The sequence below is a fragment of the Ochotona curzoniae genome, unplaced genomic scaffold (genome assembly GCF_017591425.1).
Source record: "Ochotona curzoniae isolate NIBS_2020 unplaced genomic scaffold, NIBS_Ocur_1.0 contig_4792, whole genome shotgun sequence".
In the NCBI taxonomy this organism is placed as follows: Eukaryota; Metazoa; Chordata; class Mammalia; order Lagomorpha; family Ochotonidae; genus Ochotona; species Ochotona curzoniae.
The window spans coordinates 2,265,118-2,288,854 of NW_024466389.1; the positions used below are offsets into that span (position 1 = coordinate 2,265,118).

Here is a 23,737-nt window from a genome sequence, read left to right on the forward strand (position 1 = left end):
TCACTGTGCACTGCTCACCAGGCCAGCAAGTGCCTGCTGACCATCCTTCCCAAAGGACTCGCAAACTCCCGCCTGGCTCTCCTGCTACTTTTAACGTCCCACTGGTTAATGAATCGAATTAAACTTTAACACACTCCCACGAAAAGTTTATGCGAGACTGTGAAGTAAAATGTGCTGTGTGCTGCTTACAGGACAGACACCAAGACAGTAACTGCCATCACCACCTTCATGAAGAAAGTCAGCTTTTATCAGGTGCACCGGTGGCGTGCTTGTCGCAGGCTTGCTGCCCGGCTGGGTCTCCAGGAGAGAGAGGTGCTTGGTGCTGCTGGTCAGCGGTCAGTCTCCACCCCCTCCAGGTCCCTAGGGGGAGGCAGGACTTCCGGAAGCTCATGCCGTTTCTTTCCTGATGGATGCTCAGGAGAGTGGTCATCCCTGAACCGCAGCCTCGGGAGGCGATCACCTGAGAGCTCCTCCCAGCTCCTGGTGCACCTGCGTCCCAGAAGGCAGAGGAAACCGGCTCTCCCAGAGCAGGCTCGATTCTGGGCTCTAGCCAGAGCCCTCGGACAGCGGGGGCCAGCAGGGGGTCCCCCAAAGCATCTCCATGGAAAAAGAAGAAAAGCTGAAGATGTCACTCAGAGACAGACAGGAGGTGTGGGCAGGGGACGCCAGGAGGGTCCAAGCCACAGGAATCCCGGGGAGTGGCAGCTGGCCCCATGCTCAGCCCACGAGGCCCCCAGCTGGCCCAGGACGCAGCCGCAGCTCCCCCTCAGGCTGACTCAGGCCAGCAGCAGCTCATCCCCTCTGTGCGTCAAACAGGATGCTGCGGAAGCCATGTCCAGTCACCTGCAGATGCAGGTGGCCTAAGCTCAGTCCCCAACCCTCCTCCCAGAGCTGCTACTTGGGTCCTCAACGACCCAGTCGCACGGGAGCTTGAGCCACAGCTGGTGCTGCGAGAGACCCAGGCCTTCCTGCTGGTTCCCTTAGGGTCAGTGCTGCTGGAGGCTGGAGTCGCTAGTCAGGAAGCCGGTCCAACTGTCCTCCTGCGAGCTGAAGGCCAGCCCAGCCCCCAAGGGGTGGAGACAGAAGGGCTTCCTGGTCCCAAAGGCAGGTGCCTCGCAAGATCTGACTGCATCCATTCCTGGGGGGGCGGTGCTCCCAGGGTACATCCTGGCCTCCCCCAGGCAGACACTCCCACCCCAAGTGCCTTGGCCGGGCTCTCCCGCCAGCTCTCCGGCCTCCCAGTCCCAGGAGACTCTTCAGACTCTAGTCCGGGGTGCAAGACCTCTCAGGCTCCCCAACACCCCCCGACCCTCAGCTCCCAAGGCCAGAGGCCGGATGCTCCAAGCCATTCCCCAGCCTGGGACTGCTCCTGTGCCTGGCCCTGAGCACAGGGGCCTGGGCACCTCCAGGCTTCATGGTGGTGTCCATCAACACTGCTCCGCCGACATAGCTCACCCCTGCAGCCAGGCAGCCATGTGGCAAAGCCAGACTGGCGAGGGGGGCACCGACAGGACAGCCGCACCCTCGTGCCCTGTGGGGGGATGGAGGCACATGGCAAGTAGGGCAGGACGGGCTGCCCAGGGCTGGCACTGAAGGCTAAGACCTCGCACGTCCCAGGCGCTTTTGCCACAGGGAGCCCTGCTGGGAGCTGCCCAACGCCCCAGGGTGCTATGCAGCTCCAACCCAGACAGCAGAGGCCTGGACGACCTCTGGCTACAAGGTCAGGGCTGGTCCCAGAGCCTGCGTCCGCAGGACTGAGGACTTGCTCAGCTCCTGTAGGGAAGCGTGTTCTGCACTGGCAACAGAAAAGAACATGGGAAACAAACTGCAATCACCAAGGACTCACCTCAGATGCCTCCCCTCCCCCAGGACCTAACATCCACATGGCTCTTTCTGTGATGGGCTCCAGCTGAGGCACCTGCGAGGGGGAACTGACCCAGGGATGTATGCAGAGGGAGACTAGCTGTGCTGGCAGGAGCTGGGGCAGCAACCTTGGGACATGCGGTGGAAGCAAAATGCTGGACACGGCCAAGCAACAAAGGCGGCCTACAACAGCCCCGCAGGCCTACCTGGAAGACTCAAGCCTATTGGAAAAGGAGGAGAGATCTTCCACTTGCTCATTCACTCCGCAACTGCTCCCAGCAGCCAGGGTCGGGCCAAAGCCAGGAGCCAGGAGCTCTAGGTCCCTGTGCCAGTGGGTGGTGCTTGAGCCATCATGGCTGCCTCCCAGGATGGAAAGCCGAGGTGGCACTTGACTCCAGGCCTTCCGACGCGGACAGGATGTTCGGAACATCGATGGGGTTCACCCATGGTGCCGCACACCTGCCTCTGAGTCTTCAAAAGCAGAAGCGTGAATGGCGCCAGAACAGGGGCTTGGGCACCCTGTGCCCTCAGGCACCCGCAGGCTGGGGAACACGCTCTTCCACAGCAGACCGAGAACGCATTCCCAAAGACCAAGCTCGTCCCCACCCCAGGCTGCATGTCCCTGCCCCATCCCAGAGTCCCTGCCGCTGCTGAAACGCCCAGGAGAAGAGAAGCAGGCCCACCCCCCTCCCATGCCTCCACTCTCTGAGTTCCCCCACTGCCCCAACACCCCAAGACCCCGAGCTGGAATAGCCCAGCATGCTGAGGGGCTGGGCGCTACCCAGGAGCTGGGCCACCCTCAGGAATGTCTGGCTCCGATAACCCGATGTGGCTGTGAATCCTACCCGCCTCCCTCTTCCGTGCCCAATTCCTAATGCTGCCCATCTTGTTGACGACAGTGGCTGGGCTTTCCTCTGCCCTGTCCGCGCCCCCACGTCCTCCCCTGCAGCCGCCCCACATCTCTGAGCAGCCTACACCTGCTGCAGGGGCCCTTCTCATTCCTGTCCCCCTTCTCATTCCGTGTCACCAAATGGACACGGCCACGCCTGCACGCCACACCCTGCTCTGTGGCCTTCCTGGGACCTTGAGCACAAGGCATGGCCCCGCAGAAACCTGTCCCTGGCCCAAGGCTCAGCTGGACCAGGAGCAGGCTGGCCCCGGGCGGGCCCCCCCCCCCCCCACCGAGCAGCCCACGGAGGGAAAGCCCTGAGGCCGTGAAGGCAAAACCTGGGAATCCCACCCAGGGAAGCCCAACGGAGTCCCAGACAACCACAAACGACAGGCTGCAGCGCCAGTGTGAAACAATAGCTTGTTTGTACAAAATCTGGTAGAAAACAACATGTCATTATTCAAGAGGATTCATCAAGTACATTTTGCTGAAAGCAAATCAGAATTGCAGAGAGCGACAATGTCGTGGGCCCCACTGAGGACTCGGCCTGGTGGCCTGGCCAGTGCTGACCACAGCCGAGCCCCAGGCGGGCAGGCCCAGGGCAGGTCCCTGGCACACAGCACCCGGCCGGCCTCACTGGTACGTGACCTTCACGCAGAAGGCCTCCTCGTTTTTGTCGTCGTGGTCGTTGATGTAGATCAGGATCTCCTCCTCCCCCGGGCTCGGCCGAGGTGCGAACCGCAGGCCGATGGTGTAGGTCTCCCCCGCGCCAACCTGTGAACCAGCAGCATGAGCCAGGGCCACTGAGCCGCCCTGCTCCGCCTGAACGCCTGTCTGTACAAGTCACCGGAGCTATGCAGGACTGCAGCTCAGCCAAGATCTGCTTGAGGCCCTGGCCGGGCATGGCACCCCGAGGTGACCTGAGGACCTGGCCGGGCATGGCACCCCGAGGTGACCTGAGGACCTGGCCGGGCATGGCACCCCAAGGTGACCCGAGGCCCTGGCCGGACATGGCACCCCGAGGTGACCTGAGGACCTGGCCGGACATGGCACCCCGAGGTGACCCGAGGCCCTGGCAGGGCATGGCACCCCGAGGTGACCTGAGGACCTGGTCGGGCATGGCACCCCGGGGTGACCTGAGGCCCTGCTCAGGCATGGCACCCCGAAGTGACCCGAGGCCCTGGCCAAGCATGGCACCCCGAGGTGACCTGAGGACCTGGTCGGGCATGGCGCCCCCCACGTTGACCTGAGGACCTGGTCGGGCATGGCACCCCCGGAGGTGACCCTGAGGGCCTGGCCAGGCATGGCACCGCCCCCAGGAGACCTGAGGCCCTGGCCAGGCATGGCGCCCCCACGAAGTGACCTGAGGCCCTGGCCAGGCATGGACCCCCGAGGTGACATGCAGGTGGACTCAGGCACACCCAGATTCTGGTTGCAACCTCCAGCACTGCTATTAATCCCAGGGTAGGTCCCCTTTGCCCATCTCGAGAGCACCCTGCCGGGTCTCTGGCAGGTGGAGATGCCCCCCACTGCTGACGGCTGGCAGCCCCGTGGCAATCCCCCAGCAGTCATATCTGAGGGTACCAAGGCAGGGTCGCCCGGGGGAGACAGAAGGGACACACCTGCCGTGGCAGCGCCTCCCCCTGCTGACGGCCAGGACACTCTCAGGCCACTGGGAACTGCCCTCCGTGGGTCTCCCACCCCACCTGGAAAGACCCCTCCCCCCCGCACCTGGAAGGCCCCTCCCCGCACCTGGAAGGAGTCCTCTTTGAACTGCAGCAGCTGCGGGTGGTCGCAGTGCAGGCGGTAGGTCCTCCGTGAGGGGTAGGGGTTGGTGTAGGTGATGCGCTTGTTGGTGCCCTGCCCTTCACCCGCGGCCAGCGTGATCTCAAAGGCCTGCGAAGGACAATGAGCTGCTGTAGCTACAATGGGGCGACAGCCCAGGGCTCTCTCCCAAGTACTGTGCACGGCCCCCGATGCTGGGACCCCAGAGGGATAGCGGCCGAGCTCACAGACAGAGCAACACCCCCACCCGGCCCGCAAACGCCCCAGGTCCGCACCTTGGAGACGAGCGGCTGGCGGCAGGAGAGGCACACGAGCCACGAGGCCACCAGCTGGTGGCAGTCCACGTCGACCAGGTGCAGGTGGACGAAGCGACTGCCGGCCCTCCACGGCCTCACGCCCACGTGCAGGTCCTGCACCCCGTGAGGCGGCAGCACAAACACGCCCTTGGGGTCCATCTTCGAGGGTCAGAGAGGCAGGGCAGAGAGTGAGGCAGCTGCCCGTCACAGGACGTCAAGGCCCACTTCCTGGGCGCCGCCCCGCCTGCCCGGACCTGGCTGGCCTGGGCGGCAGTGCTGGAGACGCCACCAGCTGCCCACACCCCGTTCACAGCGCCCGTTCGCATCCCCGCTCCCTGCCGAGGGAGGTAGTGCTGACGGCTCCAGGTGGTGCTTCCCAGGGACCCACGTGGGAGGCCTGGGTTGAGTTCCTCCCTTCCTCGCAGGTGGGAGCTCTCTCAAGAAAAAAATAAAGCTCAGGGATGAGCCCCGTGGCATGGCAGGCTGGAGCTGCTATGTGTGACTTCGGCCTCCCCCGCAGGAGTGGTGGTCAGGGTCCCGGTGCCGGCTTCTGACCCAGCCCTCCCCTCCACCAACACACCTGGGGAAGTGCCCGCAGACAGCTCACCTCCCTGGCTTCCCAGCAAGAAGCTCCCAGCGCCGGGCTTTGCTCTGCCCCAACCCTGACCATGACGGCCAGCAGCTAGGAGAGCTCTCTATAACTGTGCCTTTCCAATAAACACGTCTTTCAAACAACTAGAGATTAAACCAACACAGGCTGGCTGGTGGGGCACGTCCTGTGCGTCGGTATCCAGATGTGTGACTGCGGCCTAACTGCTGCCTACATCTGTCTCTAACGATGCCCAAAACTGGCCTCTGGGGCTGACGGTCACCCACCCACCGTGGCACAAACACAGGGGTGTGAGCAAGCTCGGTAGCCAGAGGTGTTGAACAGCTGGAGGAGCCAGGCTGCGGCCAGCACCCGCACGTCCGCATGCCCGCATGCCCACCACCCCAGCCTCTTTGCCCCAGGGCAGGCTGTACCTTCAGCTCCTGGGGGTGTGACGTGAAGGCTCTCACTTTCCTGACTGTCTGTGTCCCCCGAAGGACCAGGGACAGGCGGGTCAGCTGGCCTGTGACGCAGGAGACGTCAACGCGCTGCAGCGAGTGCAGGTACACCTGCCAGGTGTGCACGGGCACCGCCAGCCAGCGATCCCTGCAGGACAGGTCTGTGAGGGCGGGACCACCAGTGGCAGCCCAGCACACCAGCACGGGGGCCTGGGAGCTGCCACCCACTGATCTGGGCAGAGCTGTGGCCCACGCACCCCTTCTCCCTGCACCCAGGCCCCTGCGCGGCATCAGGGCTGGGTCGACACAGATGGAGGACAGTGAGTCCTGTGGCCAATGGGACTTTCTGGACAGGCCGCAGCCCCCGCAGCTGCACAACAGCAGGAAGAAGGCAGGTGGAGGCCCCCAGCTCAGAACCCATTGCTCCCAGCCATTCATGGCTCCCACAGCAGCCCCATCCTCCCCCCACACCCCCATGCCCAGATCACAGATTGCGGACTCACGCGTAAATGACCACCAAGAAGTCTTTGATCTCAGGGCTTGGCCCGCTGGCCACCTTGAGGAACACGTCCTGAGGCTCCCCGGGGCCCTGCTGGCCGGATGGGGATGCATAAGCGCTAGGGCGACCCACAGGCTCAGCCTCCCCCAGCCGTCCCTGGGGCTGCGTGGACCACACGAGCCAGAGCCCGAGTCCGTCCTGCCGTCCTGCAGTCAGAGACCCCGGCTCCTGGACTGGTTGGTTTTAGCAGCTACTTCCCCAGAAGATCCTATCTCACTTCCTACAACGCAATTAAGGCCCTTGTCCTTTACACAATGGCAATTAGCAAGTGTTTAATTACCATTCACTTTTCTTCAGGCCTTTTTCTTTTTCCTTTTTTTTTTTTTTAATTTCGATGCCGGCAGAACTGATGTAATGGCAGAACAGGAAAACTCACTCTCGAAGCTCCCCTAAGCCGGCAACGCTGTCTGTCCCTTAACCCAAACCCTGGAGACACGGGGCTGCGGGTGACGGGGTCCCCCGGACGCACCACACTGTGAGCCTCACAGACGACGTCGGGGTCGCTGCAGCGCACGTGCACAGGGACAGCCTCGGCCGGCGCTCCCACGCGGGCACCTGCAGTGGGGACAGGACGCAGCTACCCTGCTGTGCTCGCCTGCCTGGGAGCGGGCACTGCCATCTTCACACGCAGGCCCCCCGGGGTCCCCAGCCAGAAGGAGGTGGGCTTTCCAGGTACAAGTCCAAGTGTGGCACGGGAGGTATCTGCCATCACAGGCAGACCACTCCCTTCCAGAGGGCCCAGGGTGGCAGAGTCCCACGGACAGCACTCGCTGGGTCCCCAGGAGGGTCAGCACCCAGCCTTCCTGGCTTCCGTCTGGGACAGACCTCCTTCCGGCTCCCGTTCCTGCCGACAGCCACGAGGCCCTCCCCAGAGCCTCACTGATAAGAGACCAGGGCCACGGCCATGAACCCTCCAAACTGTGAGCCACAGAAGCCCCAGGGGGTTGGTTCTAACAGTGAGAAACCGACAAACAAAGCCACTATCCCACACCACATGGGCAGGGCCAGAACTGACGCCACACCACAATGATGGTGCAGCCAGCGTGAAGCCACAGCCCTGCTGAGGGAGGGGACAGCCAGGGAGTTGGCGGGGACCTGCCTGGGAGCCTGTGCCAGGGGGGCAGGCGGATGGCTTTCTTGAGGAAGGTGAGCTCTGGGTGGTAGAAGCGGAAGACCTGGTCCACCACATGGGGCTGCGGCTCCACGGTGAGGCAGAGCACAGCAATGGGCTTGCCGCCACTCGCGCGGAAAAGCACCTGCGGGAGGGTGGAAGGGCAGGTGGCATCAGACTGGGCACAGGTCTATGAACAGCCCCCGGCCCTTGTGGACGGTCCAGGGACCTCTGCCTCACCCACACCCACGAGGCAAGGACAAGCAGCGCCAGGTGCAGGCACCTGTGTGGCCACTCTCCCAAGAGCACACCGCCCTCCCACAAGCAAAGTGGGCACCCATAGGAAGTGACTCTGGATAGTGCCCAACCCAACCTCAGCAGGGCGTACTGAGAGGTGAGCGAGGCTGGCACGAGCTTCCACTACCCCAGGAGACAGGGGCTGTGCCCAACCTGAGGGCCCTGAGAGGTGAGCAAGCTCCTACTTCCCTAGGGGACAGGGGCTGTGCCCAACCTGAGGACTGAGACAGCCACTGTCCTGCGGTCAGTCACTGAGCCACTCATCCCAAGAGGTGTCACTTCAGCTGATGGACAGGTGGGTTCATATCACACACACACACACATACACACACAGATACGGATTCACTCACAGACATACCCATCAACAACTGTCACACACACACACCTTATGGATATACAAACACCCAGACACACAGAAATGCAAACACACACACACTGTTGGACATACACACGCATGTGCCAGGGCCATGTGCCCTGATGGCTCTCCTGGGGGCAGCAGCCACAGGGGACGGCAGGCCCACAGCCCAGAGCACAGGCTGCAGAAGGGCCACCTCTGGAGAGATGTGTCCATGCCACACCTGCCAGGGCCGGGGTCAGCACCCAGCTGCGACAAGCTGAAAGCTCCCCTTCCCACCCGCTGCCCAAAGCTGAGCCCCAGCCCCCCTCCTCCAGGAAAGCAGAGAAGGGAAGAGGGCCAGGCCCCCAAAAGACCCCATGTTTCAGTGAACGAATGATAGGTGGCACTTGGCACTGGGGATGAGGGCTCCATGCCCCTGGGGGCACTCATGTGGGCACGTGTGGGTCGTGTGGGGCAGGGATGCATCCTTCTGCCTCTTTACCTTGGCATGCTTGGTGGGCATGGCACCAGACCTGGGAGGGCACCCAGCATCCACAGCCTTCTCGGAGCTCAGCCTGGGAGGAGCCTGTGTACCAAGATCAGCAGAAGGGGTGGGGCTGCAGCCGGTCCTGCACCAGGGTCTCCGCGAGCTGTTCAGACCACTTAGTGAAGGGACTGGGGAGGGGATGGCCCAGCTGCCCCCACCCAGTGGGACTCGAGGACAGGCCGGCTGTGTGGGGCACATGTGTCAGGACAGGCAGAGACAGCCCACAGCTGACCCAGCAGCCCCAGGCACGGGGTGTGTGGAAGGCACCCCTGCCTGCCGAGCAGCACCTGTGTCGGGGGGCCCGTGGAGAAGCTCTGGTACTTGAAGGGCACATGGGCAGTTTCACGGGGGCGCAGATAGAGCTGGGGAGCCAGGTCCCCTCGCAGGTGGAACATGTCCTCCTCCAGTGGCGTCTGCAGGCCGGCTGCATCCTTGAAGAACCTCCACTCTCGGCTGTCCAGGATGAGGCTGGGGGACGTGACATGGGCCTCAGCAGCGCTGCCCAGAGCGCGCCCACAGCAGAGCTGGGGCAGCGGGGCAAGCTGGGCCAGCCCTCACCTGAGCTCGGGGTTGTCGATCTCGACAGTCACTGTGTGTGGCGTGTTGTGGGGGTTCTTCAGCGCGAACTCGAAGAACTCGGCGGTGCCCAGCGCGGCGTAGAGCGTGTGCTGCGTGCTGATGGCCAGGCTCAGCATGCTGGCGATGCTCTCGGCCTTGGTGCGCTCACGGTAGGCGTCTATCACCTGCAGGTCCCGCAGGTGCTGCGCAAGGAGGTTCTGCCGAGCCTGGAGACACAGGACGGATACTGCCTGGCCACGCCCTCCCCTGGGGCCTGCGATGCTGCTCCACCCAGCCTGGGACTCCCCACCTCTCCTGCAATGCCTCTCCTGCCAGAACTGTGTGTGTGGGGGCATGGCGCCCTGGCTCCAGGGCCTGCCTCACTGACTGTGCCCTGTGGACACGCTCTTGACTCTCCCCCAGCCCTGGCAGCTTGGCCCTGCCCTTTTTGCCCTGGAACACTGCCCAGAGCAAACTAGGCTCTGGGGACAGTACTGGGTTCAAGGGAAAGTGAATGACAGCCTTAGCACTATGCTGTTGACCTGGCCACACCCAGCACGCGGTTGGGCCCTACCTACCAGCCAACTCATGGGAGGGACATGCTGGGTGAGGCTTCTGACAAGGCCTCCTCCCCAGGCCCTGGCACACACAGGGCACACGGGTGAGGATTCACACACGTGGGGCTCCCCATGCCACGGGATCAACTCTCCTGGAGCAGGGGAGCCCTGACGACAGGGACAGACACACATGGGGTCAAGCAGCCGGCGCGGGCTGGGGTGCTGCTCTCACCCCCCTCCTAGCTGAGGACCAGGCTACTCTGCATCCCCAGTATGGCACACGGACCTCTCAGACCAACGGTCACCTGGGCCTGTTACTCCAGCTGTCCCATGCAGGAACCAGGGCCATGCCCCAGCTCATTATGGATCTGATGGTCAAAGGCAATGGTACAGCGGCATACGCCTAGGGGCTGGGAGGGTAGCTGCTTCCTGCCTGCCCCCACTCTCCCCACTGCAGGGGACATGGCCTGGCCTCAGTCCGACCCAAGCTGGGCACCTCCTCAGCTCTCTGCAGGCCTGAGGACCCCGCCCACCTCTGCACACAGCTCTGCGTGGGAAAGAGAGGCGGCTCTGGGGTCTCCGTCGGCCACGCTCCTCTCCTGGGTGTTGACTGAGTCACAGGCCAGGCGGGAGCAGGTGCCAGCATGCCTGCACCCTGGGTCCCCACAGACCCCAGACCCAGACACAGGGCTGGGCAGGTGGCATGAGACCCACTGACAGCCCAGGACGCTGCAGCATTCACAACTTTGGTTCACAAACCTGAGCAAACCTTACACTGGCCTGGGGCTTTCTGAACAACCCAGGCTGAGGGTTCCCCCAAAGTCCACCAGGAGGCAGGGGTTCCTCAGACAGCCCTGACTTGGAGATTCCCCAGAAACCCATGGCTCACATCCCACATTGGAGGTAGGGGGATGGCAGGGTCCAGGAGGGCCACCCCAGGCACTTACCAGTGCGCTGGTCCTGAGGTTGCCATGCTCCCCTCCGCCCTCCTGCAGCCTCACCGATCGCATCCTCTCCAGCTTGCGCCGGCGGACGGCATCCGACTCATGCCTGGTGCTGTGGGGCCCCTGGCCAGCCCTCGCATGTGTCAGCAGCATAGAGGCCAACTCACTGTCCACCTCAGCCAGCCTCTGTGCCTGCACCACGTTCTTCACAGCTTAAAAGACAGGCAGAAGAGGACTTAGGTGGCCTGCGGGGAGACCATGCCCACCAGCATCCCAAGGTGGTCCCCAGACTCACTCTCCCAGGGAAGAGCGGCAGGTCAACCGATAGGCCGGTGGCAACCCCTCCCTCAGCACCACGCTGAGGCAGCTCTAACCCTCGGGGGGTTTCTAACCGGACCCAGGGCTGTTCCGGGGGAGCCACAGCCTCTCCCGGTACCCCGGGCCACATAGTTCCTGCAGCAGGCCCCCCTGCACGCAGCCCCAGTTCTGAGGCACTCTCATCCTGGGTGTATGATCAGCCAGCATGGGCGGCACGAGGCCAAAGTCCAGCTCAGGAACTGGGAGCTTGGGATGGGGGAGGGACTTGAACATCTCCCACCAGCCCACCTGCTGAAGGTGCCACCACCTCACCACCGCAGCTCAGGAATCCCAGATTAACAAAAACCATCACAGGACCCACCCCAGGGCAGCTCCTGGACCACACAGCACCCAGGGCAGCTCCTGGATCACACAGCACCCACCACAGGAACACACTTGGACCACACAGCACAGCACCCAGGGCAGCTCCTGGAACACACAGCACAGCACCCACCCCAGGAACACACCTGGACCACACAGCACAGCACCCACCCCAGGAACACACTTGGACCACACAGCACAGCACCCAGGGCAGCTCCTGCAACACACAGCACAGCACCCACCCTGGGAACACACCTGGACCACACAGCACAGCACCCAGGGCAGCTCCTGGACCACACAGCACCCAGGGCAGCTCCTGCAACACACAGCACCCACCCCAGGAACACACTTGGACCACACAGCACAGCACCCAGGGCAGCTCCTGGAACACACAGCACAGCACCCACCCTGGGAACACACTTGGACCACACAGCACAGCACCCAGGGCAGCTCCTGGAACACACAGCACCTACCCTGGGAACACACCTGGTGCACACAGCACAACACCCAGGGCAGCTCCTGGAACACACAGCACAGCACCCACCCTGGGAACACACTTGGAGCACACAACACCCAGGACAGCACCTGGAGAACACAGCACAGCACCCAGGGCAGCTTCTGGAAGTCCTATGGCGCTGGAAAGTCATCTGTGGCTTCAGCTCTGTGCAGATATTTTCACATCCACCATGTCTGCCTTTCCGGCTCACTTTTGCTTTTCTCTGACAACACGGGGAGGCTCAAACTCGTTTTTCAGAATGCCTTGGACCGCTGACCTTCCCTCCTCTTCCCTGCCACAGCAGCTAGCCAGAAACCAGGGGCCCCAGCAACTTCTGTCTCTGTGAAAAGCCCAACGGGGGGGCACCAAGAGCAAGGAACGTGGGCAACTGACAGCCTCCCAGGTCCACAGAGTCACAGTCAGACCATGCCGCTGGACATGCCAAGAACACGCACATGTGCACCCACGCACACACACACACTGCGCCTTAACTCCCACTCAGCCCTGTCCTGCACACGTCCTCCATGACCCACCCACGTGGGACCCTCACCATCCACTCACGTCTTGGGCCTGCTCCCGTGAGGAGGCTGCCCCCAGGGAAGCGGCCGGTCCCGTCATTGGAGATGACCCGAGACCTGGACGGTGGCAGTGTGCTGGGTTTGCTCCCTCTCTGCTCACACGCACGACCTGAGGGAGAAACACTACCAGTGTTAGAATGTTAACATCAAACCAGGGTCGGCCGCCGCCGGACTCCCCGCAGCCCTGGACATCCCATCCTGGTGCCTCCGCTCTGCTGCAACTTGCTGCAAGGGCAGGCAGGCCGTTCTCCTCGGAAGCCTTTTAGGCCAGGAATTTCACTCTCCTGCTGCGAGCTCTGCAGCCATCGCTTCCCTGTGAGCCATGCGTGTCCTGTGACGGATCCCAGCACACGTGAGCTGCCATGTCCTGTGACGGATCCCAGCACACGTGACCCGCCATGTCCTGTGACGGATCCCAGCACACGTGATCTGCCGTGTCCCTGTGACAGATCCCAGCACACGTGAGCTGCCGTGTCCTGTGACGGATCCCAGCATACGTGATCTGCCATGTCCCTGTGACAGATCCCAGCACACATGACCCGCCATGTCCTGTGATGGATCCCAACACACATGACCTGCCATGTCCTGTGACGGATCCCAGCACACGTGACCTGCCGTGTCCTGTGATGGATCTCAGCACACGTGAGCTGCTATGATTCTGTGTGAGGCTGTTCACTCGCTCAGGGACCCTGACCCGTCCAAGGTTCTGTGCACTCAAAGCTGGCCTTTCGCTGGAGTTCGAGGTTCCAGGAAAGCCTCCATGCACCTGTGCGTACACAGCCACCTGCACGCCTGGAGCCCTGACAGCACTGGCACCTGCTGCAGTCTCCCTCCAAGCTGTTCTGACTCAAGTGTCTGGGACAACAGCCTGTGGACATGCAAACACAGGAGAGTCCCTTGGGAAGCAGGGCCTGCCCACAGCAGGCCACCCACCCCCATGAGATTGGGCTCATAGCAAACACTGGTGAAGCCATGTTCCCACACACATGCCCACACGACAGCCACTCTCCCCAGAAGTGGTGAGAAGCTGATCCACCTCTGTGCCTCTCTCCTGCCCTGCTCCAGCTCGAGAGGGAGGGGCTTGGCCAGCCTTCCCCAGGTCTGCCAGCTGCTCTGGGCTCTTCCTCCTCTGCCCACCAGGAGCCATGGCTTTCAGCAGCTCAGTGCGAGGAACATCCCACACATGCCAGCCTGGCCCAGGGCCTCCTAGTGTCAAGAAAGGCTTTTGTCTTGTCCCCAGAATGGCTCTAAACTAAGTGTGGACAAAGGCGGCTGTCCTTCCAAGGGGGCTGGGAGGACCCCAAGCTGCTCCAACAAGGTGTGCCCCTGCACCCAAGGTCAGCAACCAGATGCTGAACTGCAGCCGGGGCCCCCTTAGCCCTGAAAAGGCCAGTGGTGGGGAGCGGAAAGGGCTGTCCGCGGTCTCAGCCGACAGAGGCAGCCTGACACACGGAAGGCCGGCCGCACTGCCAGGATAAAGCTGCTCCAGGAACTCAGAACCTGAAGACTGCTGGCGTCTCCATCTGCTGGAAGGCTGGTGTCATGCCCCGAGGGGACTGCAGCTGGACGGCCACCTCCAGGCCCACAGGCCCATGCAGGTGCAGGGCCCAGCTCATCCTGTGCCCTCACTCCTGCCTTGCCTCTGCTGTGTCTTCCCGCCCGTCCTCACCTCACTTCTGCCCCTTTCCATCGGGCCTTCTGACGTGGCTGCTGAGTGGTCTTTCCCCACCTCAGCAGGACCCACCGACACTGGCTACCCCAGGGCCACTGCCTTCACCCCTCAGGTGGCAACTGTGGGGTCCGTACCCCTTCAAGTCTTAGAACAGACTCACGTGCGTCAGCTGCTTCTACTGCGCCAGGAGGGAGGGCAAAGGCACAGTGAGAGCCAGGCTGTGCCTCAAAGAAGGACAGCGAGCAGAGGGGCAGCACAGGCAGTGACAGAGGGAGGGGGCAGGCCGGAGGGCAGCCTCCCCAGTGTCCAGGCAGAGTCGCAACTCCAGGCCTTGGTGGCTCAGGTCTTTGGTCCTGGCAGGAATAGGAGTGACACACCATCTGGGATCTGCCCGCCAGCGCCATGCGGTCTGCACATCTCTCCATGTGAATTCATCACGTGGGGAGACAGCAGGCAGCAGTTCCCAGTTGTGGTCCCAGGACTTGGCAAACGCTCCATCATCCCCTGGGTACAGCTGGTAACAGCTGGCAGATGGGCACAGAATACCTCCCCACTCCAGGGGAAACCCAGAACCTTTGTAAGCACCTACATCTGACAGCCCGCAGTCCCCTGGGTCACAGATGGGCAGGCGGGTCACCTCCATCAGACTGGAATGTGGCTATTTCACACTCGGTCGCTTGTGTCACCCAGTGGGACACAGGGAGCGGGACACTGTTACGAGGGTTCGCAGGGCGGGCAGCCATCACTCCCCCGGACAGGGGCCACGTGGGCTCACAGGGTCACCTCCGGACAGGGTGGCGCTGGGCCTCACAGCCATTCCCTCCTGCGGTGTTTATCCATGGTGTGCCTGACCTGACACTGACCTGCCAGTATCAGCTGGGGTTCCATTTGCATCTGACTCAGGAGGGGACAGCTGGCGCAGTCACAGGGTCTCACCAGGGCCCAGCTTGCCATCTTAGCTGGTGAGGCAGAGCGTTCCGCAGGCAACCAAGCCATTTGCTGCGGGCGCAGAAATCTCTCCCCGGCAGGGAAAGCCACTGACGGCCCTGAGGCTGGCACAAGGCGCCTCCCGCTAGGCAGGGCCCCAGCAGTGCCACACCACCAGCTCCTCTGGAACCTCAAGGTGGGCAGTTGGCCGTGTCTTCTTGCTGGGGCCCTGGGGTTGCCTGCCCATAGAGGTCCCTGCAAGGGGGCAGGCAGGCACCCAGCGACCTGGCAGCCACAGCACAGCCTCAAGCCCTGCCTGGTTCTTCCTGCACTTGTTTCCTTGCTTGATCTCAAACCAGAGCAGGAGCAGGGGTGGGGTGGCGGCACAGACGGGACCCCATCCTGCCTGTCGCTTCCACAGCCAGAGTCAAATCTGCAGGCAGGTTTCGCAGAGAATTAAACATCAAAGCACTGTTCCTGAGGGCTGCAGGGCACGGTTGCAGGGTGTGGCTTTGTCCTGGGGTAAGTTTCCCATCACGCCCATGCGGTGGAGCCTCCCAAGTCGGGGGTCTTAGAGGGACTTTGCAATGAGCCAGCGCTCTCCTGCAGGCAGAGTACAGCGATGACAGCTGGAGGTGACACAGAGCCCCAACTCTTCCAAGGAGGCGACCGCCGCCTCCAAGGCAGCCGCGTGGGCTCGTGAGCAGCGCCTGCTGCTCACACGGGCGCGTTGCCCCTGGAACCGACTCGAGTTCAGCTGGCTCCACGCTGTCTGTCCCCCGGCTGCCTCCAGCTCTTACATCTGTAAACAAGCAGGCGGGAGCCGCCAGCCAGCCCTAATGAGCTGTGCACCACCCGCTGCCAGCTCCATGCCACTGCTGTCAGCACGGGGCACATGTGGCCCAGGGGCTCTGGGGTATTGAGGAACGGAAAATTCCCCGACAGAATGACAAGGAGGGCTGAGTCTCCTCCTCACAGACACGGCTACAGAACTCTCCAGTTTATTCCCTGTGCTTTTACCTCTGTTCAGAAAGAGCCCAAGCTGGCCTGAGGATCCCCGAGGAAGGACTTGACACTGAGCCTACAGGGATTTACACTGACTCCGACCTGCAGTGGGCATGGGGGGGCTCCACCCTTGCATCTCCCATCCTTGTGCCCACCAGCTGTGCCCACCAGCTCAGCTGCCCCATCAGAGTACTTGGTCAAAGCCTAGGGCACCATCATGAGCCATTCCACACCCCATCAGCTGCACCCCCACTCCCTGACCTCACCAGCCGCCCCCACGCTCCCAACCCCAACAGCTGGGCCTGGCAGGTGGCGGAGCAAACTCCAGCCTCACGCAGCCTCTGAGGACAGCACTTGGCATGAGGCAGGTGCTGGCTCCAAGCAGACGCGTTTCCCCCAATTCTGAGCTGGATGGAGGTTCAGGAACACCCCATCTTCTGCCCTGTATGAGGGGGCAAGTACTGTGAGTCATGCTCCAAATGAAAACCTCTCTCGGGGCCCGGTCACTTCACTGGAGGACTGTCCCAGAGGTCCCATGGGCTGCACCAAGACCCAAGAGGTGGGCAGGCCCGGGGTGACTGATAAGCCCCAGCTCCTGTTGGAACAGGACCACCCACAACTGGCGGCAGGACTGGCAGAGGCTGCCCTTGCCCAAGTCGCAGATTCTCAACGGCTTCCAAAAGCCTGCTGCCCCAGGCATCCCACACTCCAGCAGTCACCAGAGAACCAGTACACAGCTGGACAAAGCCAGGGGGACGCTTACCCACGTTGGCCAAGGTCAGGTGCAGCCGGCCCTTCACCACCGTGTGCACGCCGATGGGCCTCACATAGCCAAGGCCAGCCACGTCGCCGCTCACCACCATGGCGTCCTGTTCATACTCGGTTGCCACAATCTCGAGCTCGTGAGACACTTGCACAGCTGGCCGCCCCTGGCGCAGGAGATGCTGCAGGGCACAGATGTGAGCTGAGCTCCTGAATGGGACCACAGTGTGTGTCCGTGGGGGCCGTGGGCGGACCTGCTCCCCGGCCTCCAAGGAGGACAGGAACCGGAAGAGTCCTGGCCTGGGACCACGGGGGAGGAGAGATGCAGCAGAGGCCACCTGCTCCTTAGCAGATACCCATCGCTGTGTCCAGGGTGGCCGGGCACCACCCTCGGGCAGAGGGACAGGCGGGAGGGAGGGTGAGGGAGCAGCACGAGCAGTGCCAGTAGAGCCCGTGTCTGGGACATGCAGTACTGGTTCCAGGCCAGTGACAGCCTGTGGGCAGCCAGAGCTGGGCAGGCAGGCCTGGATGCAGCTGAGCCCATGGGGCCAGGCGGCAGCAGGCTGCAGTGTGGCCAAGGCAGGGGCCCAGGGGTCACAAGAGGGCCGCAGGGCGTGAGGGCCCACTGGGAGCACCAGGCTCAAGCCAGAGCCCAGGGTCTCCATGCAGGTGGCGGCTGGGCAGAACCACCCAAGTCACTGCTCATTCAGTCCAGCACGCAGGGGCTGCACCCCAGCCCCAGGACGCGTGAGGACAGCCTCCAGCGTGCAGGAGCTGCGCCCCAACACATGTGAGGACAGCCTCCAGCGTGCAGGAGCCGCACCCCAATACAAGTGAGGAGGGCATCCTACCAAGGGGAAGCTACAGATGCAAGCACCCTGTGCTGTGACAGCTGAGAGCTAAGGCCCCAGCAAGCTGGCAAGGGGCAGGTGCTTCTCCGGGCCAGGCCACCCCCAACTCTGCTTGCCTGAAGCTGGCACAGCCACACCACGTCCCCTGTGGGCACCGTCACCTGGGGTGACACCGGAGACAAGAACACACTGCAGGGGCAGAGCTGGGTCACAGCCCTGGCTCTGGCCATCATCCATGCAAGCCTGGGTGCCATGATCAGCTACAGGAAGCCAAGGAGCATGTGACATGTGACACGCCACACAACCACACTGTCCTCAGGGGAGCAGTGAGGAGGTGGCTGCAGGTGTGACAACAGCGAGAAGGCCATCGGGCGCCCATCCACAGGGAAGGGCAGGTGCATGGTGCCCTGTGCTCTGCAATTTGCCCCCCACTGCTGCAGTCCCCCACATTTTCGATGGAAGTTCCACACTTCATCAAACTTTTAAAAACCAGTTCAGTGTGCCCAAGTTCGTGCTGACAGATAGCACAACATCTGTCTAAGGGGCCCTTGGCGATGGGACACAGAGCCGCTCCTGTCAGCCCAGGAGTCACGGCAGAGGGGCGCAGGGCCCAGCCACGCGTGGGGCGGGCGCTGGGATAAAACAGGCTGCCTGCTCCTCGGGCCCCTTCCCTCCAGCCCTCCCTCTCCTCCTTCCCTCTCTCCTTCCCTCTCTCTCTCTCCTTTCCTCTTCCCCTTTCTTCCTTCCCTCCCGCCCTGCCCTCCTTCGCCCTCTCTCCCTCTTTCCCGCACCCCTCCCCACTCCCTCCTCTCCAGCCCTCCCTCCCCTCTCTTGCCACCATGCAGCAGAGGCTGGCACTCGGGCCAGTGCAGGAGACTGAGCAGTGATGACACCGGCCCCTCCCCTGGGACATCAGAGGCTTGAGATGGAGACACATCAGCAGTGGCCAGCGTGACCCCAGGGGACCCAGAGCACCAGGCTGAGGACTCAGAAGGGAGCCAAATCCTGCTCGCTGGCCTGAGGCCCCACATGTACCAGCACCTCCCAACCTAGGGCAGCTGGGGGCCGCTGAGCCCCTCAGGAGGGAGCAGGCACCCCCCCGGGGGAAGGGCAGCAGTCAGCACTCCCCACCTGCACACAGAACAGGGCAAGAGGCAGAGATCTAAGAGCTGCAATGAGTGAGCCTGCCCTCTCCACCACCCCAGAGGTGGCAGGAAAATTCTCAGCTGTTGCTCCACACAGCCCCTCTGGGTTCCCACCACACACCCCAGAGGGCCTGGGGAGCAACCCAGGGCAGAGAGGACCAGCAGAGGGGCCTGGGCCTTGGTGTAGGAGGATGACAACAAAGCATCATCCGAGAGAGAGAGAGAGAGAGAGAGAGATGCTAACTCCTGCCAGACTTGAGAAGCATACTTCACAGCTGGCTGACAGCACCCGACACCATTGCACTGCCCAGCCTTGGCAGGATGCCCAGGGTGGGCCTGGCCCCTGCCCAGGGAGCCCACATCACCACTTCAGAGGGGCTGTGGGCAGCACCACCCAGGGGTCAGTGTGCAGGAGATCCTGCCAGCCAGGTGGGAACCCAGGAGTTCACAGGCAGACACCTGGCGTCATAGAACCTGCACCCGGCGAGCAGCGCCCGGGCTGTGCTGAGCCACGGGACAGGGGGGCAGTGTGGTGGCCCTGCCAAGGAGGGGCCAGCTCACCCAGGCCCAGGGGAGTGCCTACCTGCAGGGGGATGCCAGCAGAGCCGAGGAGCAGCAGGGAGTCGCCGTCCCACACGTCCAGCTGCAGGGCCTGCGCGGCCAGGTAACGCACGAAGCAGCACTGCTCGCCGGGCTTTAGGAAGTCAGGGTCCACCGTGAACTTCAGCTGCAAGCCCGGAGCCCCTGCGAGAAGCAGCCCCACAGTAATGGGAGTCATTTGTCATCTTTGCAGTCAGAGGAGATTCCTGCTCTGGCCATGGTTACTAATTTTTGTTTCCGTCATGGCCACTGTTAATAAACACATTCATCAAAAGCATTCAAATTAACAAAGCGCAGAGTCGTGTCCGCAAGACCACATTTCCTCCCCCTGGACGAGCAAAAAGCTCCTCCCAGACTAAGATTTATGGCTGTCACCAAGTCCTTGTCACACAGTCTGTGACGAATGGCAGCGACCGCCCAGCCAGGCTCACCAGGGAGTGTGTGATTCTGGACACAGATTCAAGGGGCAAACATGCCTACTGCTGCTGCCAAGAGCGGGCACACACACATGGGCAGACAGACCACACACTCAGAGCATGCACACACATACACACACACACACACACACACACACACACACACACGGGCAGACAGACCCACTCATAGCATACACACACACACACACACACACACACACACACACACACACACACACGGGCACACAGACCACACACACACTCACACACACGGGCACACAGACCACACACACACACACACACACGGGCAGACAGACCACACACACACACACACACACACACACACACACACACACACACGGGCAGACAGACCACACACTCAGAGCATGCACACACATATATACACACACACACACACACACGGGCAGACAGACCCACTCATAGCATACATACACACACACACACACACACGGGCAGACAGACCACACACTCAGAGCACGCACACACATATACACACGCATACACACACAGGCAGACAGACCCACTCATAGCATACACACACACACACACACACACACACACACACACACGGGCACACAGACCACACACACACACACACACACACACGGGCAGACAGACCACACACTCAGAGCACACACACACATATACACACGCATACACACACAGGCAGACAGACCCACTCATAGCATACACACACACACACACACACACACACACACACACACACACGGGCACACAGACCACACACTCAGAGCACGCACACACATATACACACGCATACACACACAGGCAGACAGACCCACTCATAGCACACACACACACACACACACACGCGGGCAGATAGACCACACACTCAGAGCATGCACACACATATACACACGCATACACACATGGGCAGACAGACCACACACTCACAGCGTGCACACACGGGCAGCATACAGATCACACACACACATGCGTGCCTCCAACTACAGCCCTGAGTGAGGCGCTGGTCCAGGACTTAGCTCAGGATCTGGGGGTCTGGCTCTGAGTACCCCTGCTCAGCCATGTAGCTGCAGGGGACACAGCCCCGGGTCCTGCAGGAGGGGCAGCCGTGTTCACCACGCTGGCTCCAGGGAGCTGCAGCCCACCACCTCTAGGACCTCCAGCCTCTGCAGTCCCCTGGCGAACCCCAGTCCAGCGGCCCATCTGTTGTCCTCAGAGTGGGGCCAGGGCCCTCAGCGGAGCAGTGAGCATGGGCTGTGACTGGGGTCACAGTCTGAGACCTGGGGCTCCTCGGGGCTTGGCAGGGCCCCAGCGTGGGCTCCAGGGGAGCTGAGGGAGGCCCCGCGCCGGCCTCTCACAGGGGCACAGTTACTACAGGGACAGAGAGCAAGGCCGAGCTAGGAGCAAACAGTCCTCAAAGCAGACACACCCCAGCATGGCCTCAGCGGTGACCACAGGACATCACCCCCGGCTCTGGGCCTGGCCTGGAAGAGCAATGAGACCCTCACCGCACAGTGGCCACTCCTCTGCCACAGACCACGGGGAGTCCAGCCCAGCTGCCCCAAGCACCCGCCTGGGTTGGCACTGGCACTCCAACCCCACATCCCACGGCCAACAGGTCCCTCTGCTATCATACTGATTCACTCCACAGGCCGTGGTGGATCCCCACACACCAGGCCCTGCATAGGGCAAGGTGGGAGAGCAAGTCAGATGGCATCAGTGCCCATGCCCCAAGGTCCTGGGGGAAGCCAGACACCACGCCCAGAGCCAAGGGTGCACTGAGCACCAGGCCTGCCACCCACTGTGGGCAGTCTGGACCCCAATTCCTCCCATTACAGGCGCAGACCATCCCCTCCCTCCTGCCCCATGGGGCTGACACAGCAGCCCCTCCATGGCCACCCCAGAGGGCCAGGCTCCCTGCCGTGGGGCTGACACAGCGGCCCCTCCACGGCCACCCCAGAGGGCCAGGCTCCCTGCCGTGGGGCTGACACAGCGGCCCCTCCACGGCCACCCCAGAGGGCCAGGCTCCCTGCCGTGGGGCTGACACAGCGGCCCCTCCACGGCCACCCCAGAGGGCCAGGCTCCCTGTGGTCTGTGTCCCGCAGTGGCCCCTCCACCCCACTTGGGAGTCTGTGTGGCGTTGACCCCTGAGGGTCGAGCAGGCACTGGAGGGGAAGGCCCTTGAACACTGCCATCCTGGCTGCTTCCCCACCCAGCCCACACTCCCAGTTCCCACCTGGGCGGCCTCTCCCACTCGCTGCTCCACCCCCACAACCCCCTCAAGACTCCCACACCTCCTGTGCCCCACAGGCACCCACCACATCCTCGGAGGACACAGACACTGTCAGCCTCACACCCACGCCGCTGGATGGGAGCAGAGCAGCTGTGGAGGCCTCGCAACCACTGACAAGGCGATGTCTGGGACATGAGAAGCGGTGACAGAGGTGACCCAAGCGGCGCTCGAAGGCACAGCAGTGAGCGGCTGGCAGTCGGGCCTGGACGGCGGTCGGTGAGACCAAGGGGGTAAAACACCTCGCCCTGGGCTCCAGCAGCGGAGCAGTGCAAAAACTGGCGGCTAACCAGGCTGCCAAGAACACCCAGACAACCTCCACAGGTGGGAGCACGACAAACAACAGTCTCTGATCACAGCACAATAAACTGGAAATCACTACTGAAAAAAATCCTTTTACAGGAATGGGCTCCGTGGTATAGCCAGCTAAGCCTCCGCCTGCAGCGACCTCAGGTCAAGTCCCAGCTGCTCCACTTCTAATTCAGCTTCCTGATAAGTGCCCAGGAGAACAGTGAAGGACGGCTCACGTCCTTGGGCCCCTAAACCCACGTGGGAGAGCCGGAAGAAGCACCTGGCTCCAGGCTGCAGAATGGCTCGGCTCCAGCCACTGCAGCAATTTGGGCAATGAATCAGCAGATAAAAGGTCTCTCCTTCTTTCTCTGTAACCCTGCCTTTCAAATAAATATGTTTTTTTAATTAAAAAAAAATTACAAAAATGAATTCACAAACAACTTATATGAATCAGTAAAACATAAAGAAGTAATCAAGGAAAGATGATAGTTTTGAATATTATAGACACATTTCTTAAGGGGGGGCGGGTAAAGCTACCACCTGGAACACCAGCATCCCATATGGGTGCCGGCTCATGTCCTGGCTACCCACCTTCCCATCCAGCTCCCTGCTACTATACCTGGAGAAAACCATGGAAGATGTGCATGGAGCCCTGTGCCCACATGGGAGACCCGAGTGGACCCCTGGCTGCAGCCTGACACAGCCCTGGCTCATGGAGGGGAGCCCTGTGCCCACATGAGAGACCCAGCTGGAACCCCTGGCTGCAGCCTGGCACAGCCCTGGCTCATGGAGGGGAGCCTGTGCCCACATGGGAGACCCGGCTGGAACCCCTGGCTGCAGCCTGACACAGCCCTGGCTCATGGTGGGAGCCCTGTGCCCACATGGGAGACCCAGCTGGAACCCCTGGCTGCAGCCTGGCATAGCCCTGGCTCATGGAGGGGAGCCCTGTGCCCACATGGGAGACCCGGGTGGACCCCTGGCTGCAGCCTGGCACAGCCCTGGCTCACAGAGGGAGCCCTGTGCCCACATGGGAGACCCGGCTGGACCCCTGGCACAGCCTGGCACAGCCCTGGCTCACGGAGCCATTTGGCGTTTGAACCAGTGATGGAGACCTCCCTTTCTGACTGCCTTTCAAATCAATATTTAAAAAAATGAAATCAGAGCTTGAACTCCGATATTCTGTGACCATTCCGAAGGCGCCCGTGTAAGTGCAGCTGCTTAAGAGACTCA

At 62.1% G+C, this 23,737-nt stretch overlaps 1 protein-coding gene across 1 annotated transcript in view; it reads right to left on the minus strand.

The window, feature by feature from the left end:
• Positions 1-3,385: 3,385 nt before the first annotated feature.
• NPHP4 (nephrocystin 4) overlaps positions 3,386-23,737 on the minus strand; it is an 81,837-nt gene continuing 61,485 nt past the window's right edge. Inside the window, exons 16-29 of the mRNA XM_040987647.1 lie at positions 19,488-19,648; positions 16,910-17,090; positions 12,509-12,651; positions 10,794-10,982; positions 9,290-9,516; positions 9,019-9,199; positions 8,687-8,770; positions 7,539-7,695; positions 6,909-6,994; positions 6,384-6,469; positions 5,857-6,028; positions 4,813-4,992; positions 4,505-4,648; positions 3,386-3,526 (exon numbers count right to left, since the gene is read on the minus strand). Of these exons, the coding sequence (XP_040843581.1) occupies positions 3,386-3,526; positions 4,505-4,648; positions 4,813-4,992; positions 5,857-6,028; positions 6,384-6,469; positions 6,909-6,994; positions 7,539-7,695; positions 8,687-8,770; positions 9,019-9,199; positions 9,290-9,516; positions 10,794-10,982; positions 12,509-12,651; positions 16,910-17,090; positions 19,488-19,648 (2,132 nt within the window). The remainder of the gene's footprint in view (positions 3,527-4,504; positions 4,649-4,812; positions 4,993-5,856; positions 6,029-6,383; positions 6,470-6,908; positions 6,995-7,538; positions 7,696-8,686; positions 8,771-9,018; positions 9,200-9,289; positions 9,517-10,793; positions 10,983-12,508; positions 12,652-16,909; positions 17,091-19,487; positions 19,649-23,737) is intronic.